General features: G+C 65.9%; 1 protein-coding gene across 1 annotated transcript; it reads left to right on the top strand.

The window, feature by feature from the left end:
• The first annotated feature begins 986 nt into the window (after nucleotides 1–986).
• On the top strand, nucleotides 987–6,638 carry Diras1 (DIRAS family GTPase 1). Its single transcript, XM_076872300.2, has 2 exons — nucleotides 987–1,066; nucleotides 3,747–6,638. Exon 2 carries the CDS (start codon nucleotides 3,798–3,800, stop codon nucleotides 4,392–4,394), a length of 597 nt encoding a protein of 198 aa, XP_076728415.1. The 5' UTR covers nucleotides 987–1,066; nucleotides 3,747–3,797; the 3' UTR covers nucleotides 4,395–6,638.
• Nucleotides 6,639–7,321: the final 683 nt, after the last annotated feature.

Here is a 7,321-nt window from a genome sequence, read left to right on the forward strand (position 1 = left end):
AGGAGGCTGCACCTTGACCCAGGAGGCAGAGGGAGGCCGGGATGGGAGGACAGGACTGAAGTCAGGGAGAGATGCCCCTGAGCCCTTCTGCTAAGTCCTGCCTGGCAGGAGAGGAGGGGGTGGTCCTGGAGGCAGTGCTGGGTCTCCAAGGGAGCAGCGGGGGCCCATCTCAGCTAGGGCCTGGAAGTGACGGGTCAATGACAACCAGGGAGCTGAGGGCTTGAGGGCGCCTGGCTCCCACCACCAGCTTACACCTTCCAGACCAGCCTCCAAAAGCCCCTCCCAATGAGGGGCACCTTCCTCCAGCATGTTGGGCCTGTGGCTGTGGCACACCTGCCCCCAGGGGACCCTGCAGTGTGCTCCCTGGACCCCAATGTCCCGCCTCCTCCACGATCTGCCAGGTGGGGTCGGGAAGAGCGTCTGCTGTGCTTCACTGCACTCACAGGGACACCTCGGGCACATGCACCAAGGTTCATTCTCGGACATGGTGGGGAAGACAAGCGCCTCCCCAGCAGAAAAGGGGAACCCGCTGCCCGGCAGCACTGTGCCCCGTGGGGCCCACTGTCGCACGACCCCGGCGCATCGGGGGCACAGGCAGCCTGGGCCAGGTACCCGCTGACCCGAGGCCGGCCCCTCGGCCTCTCCACCGCTTATTGATCCGTGTGTTCATTCCGCCCGGCGTCCCTTGCAGTCGGGGTGAGCTCGACCAGGACCCGCCAGCCCTACCCGCGGCTCCGCCCCCGCCCCTTGCCCCTCCGGCTCCCGGCTCCCGCGCATCCTGGGCGCACGGGCTCCCGCTCGGAGCTGGGGGAGCAGGACCCGCGTGCTCGGGTGCAGGGGTCGGGGCGCGCGAGGCCGGTGCGGGGGCGGCGGTGACCTTGGCGGCCGCGCGGGTCCCAGGCTCGCGGGCGGGGCGGGCGGGGCGGAGCGGAGCGCGGCCCTGCGGGCGGGGACAGCGCGGGCGCGACTGCGGCGGCGGCGGCGGCTCGGGCGGGCGGGGGGCGGCGCGGCGCGGACACGAGCCGGAGCTGCAGCGGCCGCGGCGCCGCAAGGACCAGCGGCCCAGGTAGGCGGCGGGGCGCGGCGGAGGGGGTCCCGGCCCCACCCGGCCGGCCGTGGCGCCCGGCTCCCGCGCGCCCCTTTGTCCCGGCCCCACCCTCGCGGGCCTCCGGGCGGTCCCTGGCCCTGCAGCCCGCCGGCCTCCTCGCCCACTGAGGACAGCTCCCACCTCCGCCCCCAGGGGACCGCCACTCCGAGCCCCTCGCCAGGGCGCCCCCGGAGCCGTCTGTGGGCCCTAGGTGTCCCCCACGCTCGCCCACAGGGCTCCCAGTCTGCCCAGCCAAGCCCCTCACTCAGGACCCGTCTTCCACCCAGGTCCTCCTCCTCGAGTTGAGGGAGCCCCTGGGCTGCCCCCCGTCGTGCTTCCCTCTATTCAGGGCCCGGAGAGCAGGTCCCATCTCGGTCAAACCTCTCCCTGGTCAGGTGCCCCGAGGTCACCCCCCCCACATTGGTGAGCATCCCCCGAGACCCGCCCCAGGCCAGGGTTCCGTAGGCCTTCTTGAATAGCCGTTCCTTCAGTGTCCCAGGGCCTGGCCCTGGCTCCACGACCCAGACCTGTGGCCGGTTCCCCTGGCCTGGGCATCTCCGGGTGGGCTGCCTGGCACATGCGAGGATCCCAGGGCAGAACAGCCAGGCCTCTCTGCTTTGCCTCCGCTTGCTTTGTGACCTTGAGCCAGTCCCTCCCCCACCCAAGCTCCATGCCCAGGACCCACTCCCCAAATAGGAGGTGGGGATGGGATTCAGACTGCACCAGGTGGTCAGCTGGCATGGACCCAAGGATCATTGGATGTGAGGGTGTCTTAGTCCCAGGATTCCAGTCCCCAAAGGGCCCCTCTGGAGAGACCACTGCTGACGAGAGCACCCAAAGCAAGACAGGGTCTGCATCTGGGGCTGCGGAACCCCACCCCCGTCCAGCCCCCAGGTCCCTGGGTCAGCAGCAGCAGCATGGGGCTGTCCACCAGTGTGCCTGCTTCCTCTGCCCACCATGCAGGGACCACGTCTGCAGAGCTGCTGGCACCAGGCCGTCAGCCCCCTTCCTGCTCCCAATGCTGAGATCCACTGTGCGTGGAGTTACAGACCTCCTGTCAGGCCCAGCTCCTCTTCTGCAGCTCCCCAAGTTTTCGGACACGGAACTGGGCTCCGTGTTGGCTGTCACTTTCATTATTGCTTTGTTTTGTTTTTCCTGACAAATCTGGTACCTCTGAGAATTCAGAGCATGCTCCAGGCCCATTGGTCCAGCCCAGTGCGTCTCCAGAGCCCTGGGACTGCTGTGAGAACCCAGCATCCATCTGTGTGGGGACTGCCCCATGCCAGGCACCTGCCCCAGGGCCTTTTCCACCTTATCACCCACTGGCCCAGCGTCCGCGTGGAGACAGAGGAGAAAACAGAGGCGAGGGACATGATCTGCCTGTCCTGGTCCACACCCCCCCAGACCTCGCCTGGTTCTGGGGCCACCCTCAAGCCCTCCCCTGCAGACACACAGGCCTGAGGGAAAGGACCTGTCCAAAGTACAGGGACGTAGAGCCAGGAGGTGCAGATGGCCCTCCCCGTGCCGAGGACACTCAGGGCAATGGGGAGGGAGAAGAGGCCGCTCCTGTTTTGTGTGAGTGAGGACATAGATTCTGGAGACGGGCCTCCCACCTGCTGTCCCCTGCCCACGGCTCTTCCCTCCTCCAGCTCTCCAAGGGTGGTGTGCTGTGACCTCCAGAGGCCACTGGCCCCTGTGCCTGGGAGAGGAGAGAGATGGTGAAAGGAGCCCTCGCAGGGAGCTGTGCTCCTAAGGACACATCGGGCCAGATCACCAGGGGATGCAGTTTAGAAAGCGGGAGGGTGAGGAGGGATGGTTCTTGTTGTGCTTTGTTTTGTGGTACTGGGGCTTGAACCCAGAGTGCTCTGCCACTGAGCTACGTCCCCAGCCCTTTTACATTTTTATTTTGAGACAGGGCCTCACAAAGTCACCCAAGCTGTCTTTAAACTTGCAATCTTCCTGCCCTGGCCTCCCGGGGTTGCTGGGGGGACAGGTGTGGCCACCGTTGGGGGTAGGGCGTTCCCTGTTTAGTCCTACCTTTAGCATTGCTATCCACTTCTTGGCTGTGAGTTCCTACCCCACAGAGGTGGGGGCTGCTTTAGGCAGTGGGCATCATGATATGCAGATTGGGCCTTGGGCCGCTGTGTCGGGCACATCATTGGTGAGAGCAGTTCCCAGGGCCAACTGATTCCTCATTTCTGGGGCCAAGGCCCCAAAATCCTCACTTTAAACTGTGGCACGGCCCCTGGGGTCTAGGATGCGCCAGGCTCCTAGCGGGGAGCTGCGGTGGCTGGGATGCAGTGTTTTGCCCTCTGGGTTCAGAGCACAGGGACACAGAGGTCAGGGTGGTGACAGGGCAGGTCTAGGTGTCAGAGCAGCAGGGGAGCCGGGCCAGCTGGCTGCCAGGAGGTCACAGCGTGGGGACAGCCTACAGCAGAGAGGGAGCCCGGGCCTCACCTCTGCCAGCTCAGAGGCCCCTTGGGGAGGCTTAGGCCCCGGGTTTGGGGAGGCAGAAGCAAGTCGAGGAGCTGGCAGTGAGCCCTTGTGCCCCCGGGTGGGTGCCCCTTCCTCGGAGCAGCCTCCCCGCCTGTCCTCAGGGCCAGAAGCTGACGACCCTCTGGGCTGGGTGGCCTTCTGTCTGACTGTCCTCTCCACACAGGGTCGGTCTGGGCTTCTAGCAGGCGCCCCGTCCCTCAGGCGGCAGGGGAAGATGCCTGAGCAAAGCAACGACTACCGCGTGGTGGTGTTCGGCGCGGGCGGCGTGGGCAAGAGCTCACTGGTGCTGCGCTTCGTGAAGGGCACGTTCCGTGACACGTACATCCCCACCATCGAGGACACCTACCGGCAGGTGATCAGCTGTGACAAGAGTGTCTGCACGCTGCAGATCACGGACACCACCGGCAGCCACCAGTTCCCGGCCATGCAGCGCCTGTCCATCTCCAAGGGCCACGCCTTCATCCTGGTCTTCTCGGTCACCAGCAAGCAGTCGCTGGAGGAGCTGGGGCCCATCTACCAGCTCATCGTGCAGATCAAGGGCAGCGTGGAGGACATCCCCGTCATGCTGGTGGGGAACAAGTGTGACGAGACGCAGCGGGAGGTGGACACCCGCGAGGCCCAGGCCCTGGCCCAGCAGTGGAAGTGCGCCTTCATGGAGACGTCGGCCAAGATGAACTACAACGTCAAGGAGCTGTTCCAGGAGCTGCTGACGCTGGAGACCCGCCGCAGCATGAGCCTGAACATCGACGGCAAGCGCTCCAGTAAGCAGAAGCGGACAGACCGCATCAAGGGCAAGTGCACCCTCATGTGAGCCGCCGCCCCGCCGCCCGCCCCGCCGCCTCCGCCCGCGCCTCCTCCTGCTCCTCCACTCTCCCGTCCGCCTCTCGGCTGGGGAAACCGAGGCTGCCTGGCCAGCGGGCGGCAGGGCTGGGCTCCCCCGGCCCCTCACATCGCTATGCCCTCCTTCCCCACCCGCCCCCTGCCCTGTCTGGGCCCCCACGGCCAAGCGGCCCCTCAACCCACAGGGGGGAAGCAGGGAGCCAGAGGAGCTGCGCTTCCCAGCGGGGACCAGAGAGGCCATCTCTCCTCCACCGCAGCCCAGGACCCATCTCTGTCCCCCACCCTGAGTGTCCCCAGCCAGATCCGCGCCCCTCCCCCCCTTTGATCACTGTGACCTTCTGGGGGAGGGGCGTCCAAGGGCACATGGACCTCAGAGTGTTTTGTTTTTCTCTCCTTGGTGTTCGACATGCAGCCAGTCTCACCCAGACCCTCATGACCTCTGACCTGTGCCCCCTCCCTGGGCCCCTGGAACACCCATCCTGTCCCTGTCCACTCACCTTGGTGGAGGGGCCCGTGGGATGGGCCTCAGGCCACCAGGCAATAACCATGGGGCCTGGAGGGGCACCCCTGCCAGCCCCAGTAGCACCCCGGGACCAGCAGACAGCCACAGCACAACCCTGGGACTGTCCAGCCACGACTGCCCGAGGGGCCGGTGGACCCTGGGGCCTGAGTGCGAAGGTTTCCCTGGACACTGGGCCCTGGGGATGTGCCCTTCCCCTGAGGCACAGATGCTGGAGTGGTGGTGCTGGGCCTGGGCACTGAGCACAGGGTGCCGGGCCGGCCAGGAGCACGTCAGCTAAGGCCCCGTCCAGAGGAGGCCAAGGCACTCCACACCAGCAGGACTTGAGGGGGCTCCAGGTGGAAGGCTGCCCTGTCCCCTCCTCCCCACCGTGCCCAGGGACAGAGCCCCAGGAAGTGTTGCCCAAGTCTGGTGTACCTGCAGCCTCGAGGTTCGGGGTGTCTTTGTGAGAGTCTGGGCAACTCCACTCATGTGACCCCCCTGGGGCCGTGTCCTTCACGAAGGGCACGGGGAAGGGTGCATGGGTGTTTGTGCCTGTGCGTGTCTGTCATTCGGACGGCGTGTCTGCAGCCTGCGTGAAGCTGAGGTGTAGTGCGTGTGGCGTGGACGGTGCCCGTGTGTGGGGCTGGCTGAGGGGTGTCTGCGTGAATCATCTGCCTGTATGGGCACAGTTGTCTCGGGAGTGCACGACGTGGTCTATCTGTGAACCTGTTTATTCTGCCTCTCTGAGGGTCACTGTGTCCACTCTAGTCTGTGGCAAGCTGACTTGTGGCTGCAGGACAAACTGGACCCCAGCTGGTGCTGCGCAGCAAGCCAACGCCAGTGCAGCCACCCGGAGCTCACAGTTCCCGCGTCAGCCCGGGTGGGGGGAGCCACACCCCACTCACGGCCTCACAAGGCCGCGCTCCCAGTGTTGGCTGGGCTGGGGTCCTCTGAAGGCCCCGTGGGGGATGTGCTGCCCGTCTCCCGTGGACTTCTCAGCATTCCGTGCTGAGGGGCTTGAGATGTGGCAGCTAAGCGTGCGAGGGAGAGAGTGGTCCCCCAAGGCGGACGCACCGCGGGTTGGGGTGGGAGACTGTGTGTGCATGTGTGGGACAGGAGGGGGTCGCCTGTGGCTATGTGGCCCCGCCAGGGCACAGGATGCAGCGAGGCCTCTCTGTGGCTGACGGTGTGGAGCTGATTGCTTTCCTCTGTGCTCCTGTGGCTCCTGAGTGGTTCCTGGCACACTTGGAGAGGTGTGAGTGTGTGTGCCTGGGCGTGCGAGGCTGCAGGTGCCACAGGGCTCCCCTGCCCCCAGTTAGTGGTACTGTCTGAGCCTAGCTGAGCTCTGACCCTTCAGCTGGCCCAGGGCCCCCAGCAGCTGGTGTCACCATGGCCCCTGGCTGGACAGGGGTCTCAGCCCTTTCTCAGGGACATGCCCTGATAGCACAATCTCCCTGGGGCCTGCCCGCCCGTCCCCAGGGCTCTCCGGCCCTGGGCCCTGCCCCCCCTGGGGAGAGGGACTCTGCAATAGGAGGGGCCGAGCCGCCCTGACTGCCGCCCGCCCTGCCCGGGCATCCTGGTGCTGGGGACCTGCCAGGCCATGCTCGCTGTGACCCTGCCCTCCCCCGCATGTGGGAACCCCGCCCCCTGGGGGGTCTGTGTAGCACTCGCTCATATAGACATAGTCTTCCTGCAATAAAGAAGTGGATCCTGTGTTCTCCCGCGGCTCCTGCGCCTTCTTCCAGGTGGGAGTGTTGGGGGGGGATGATGCGTGGGAGGCCGTGGGGCATGGAGGAGGAGGGCTCTGCGGAGCCTGGAGCAGGGCTGTGACTGGGCACTGCTCCATGCTAGCCTCGCGTGACTCCTCCCAGGGCCTCAGTTTCCCCTTCACACCCCCAGGCTTTCTGTGACCTTGGGTGATTTCCCTGCAGGGCCCATGGTGGAAAGGGGCAGGTTCACGGTGGGCATGGAGGGCACCCGGCAGGGCTCCCTCCTGTCCCCAGCACTCTAAGATATGTCTTCTCAGCTCCCATCTGTCCCCAGCCCTCAGGCCCCACCCAGACCAGAGGCTCTTGTTCAGAGACAGAACGGGAAGAGCTGTGCTCCTCCGTCCCTTCATCCAGTGGGTGACAGGCACCACTGGGCCCTGGCCCTGCCCTAGACATGAACCCCCGGCTCCCTGCCCTCTCAGAGCTCCTCACCTCTCGGGGAGAGGGCCCCCACAGAGAACTGGCCGGGTCATTCAAGATGTGTGCTGCACACGGCAAGGACGGACTGCACTCAAGACTGCCGTGGGCGTGAGTGTCCGGGCTGGACTGGGAAGGCAGGGTGGCAGCGGCTCAGCAGGGTTGGAGCATCAGGTGGGGGGAAGCACATGCAAAGGCCCTTGGGTAGGA

This window comes from Callospermophilus lateralis, chromosome 1, assembly GCF_048772815.1.
Source record: "Callospermophilus lateralis isolate mCalLat2 chromosome 1, mCalLat2.hap1, whole genome shotgun sequence".
Taxonomy (NCBI): Eukaryota; Metazoa; Chordata; class Mammalia; order Rodentia; family Sciuridae; genus Callospermophilus; species Callospermophilus lateralis.

Excerpts from the sequence above, each read along its gene's own strand:
- Diras1 (XM_076872300.2), top strand. The coding sequence starts at position 3,798 with ATGCCTGAGCAAAGCAACGACTACCGCGTGGTGGTGTTCGGCGCGGGC.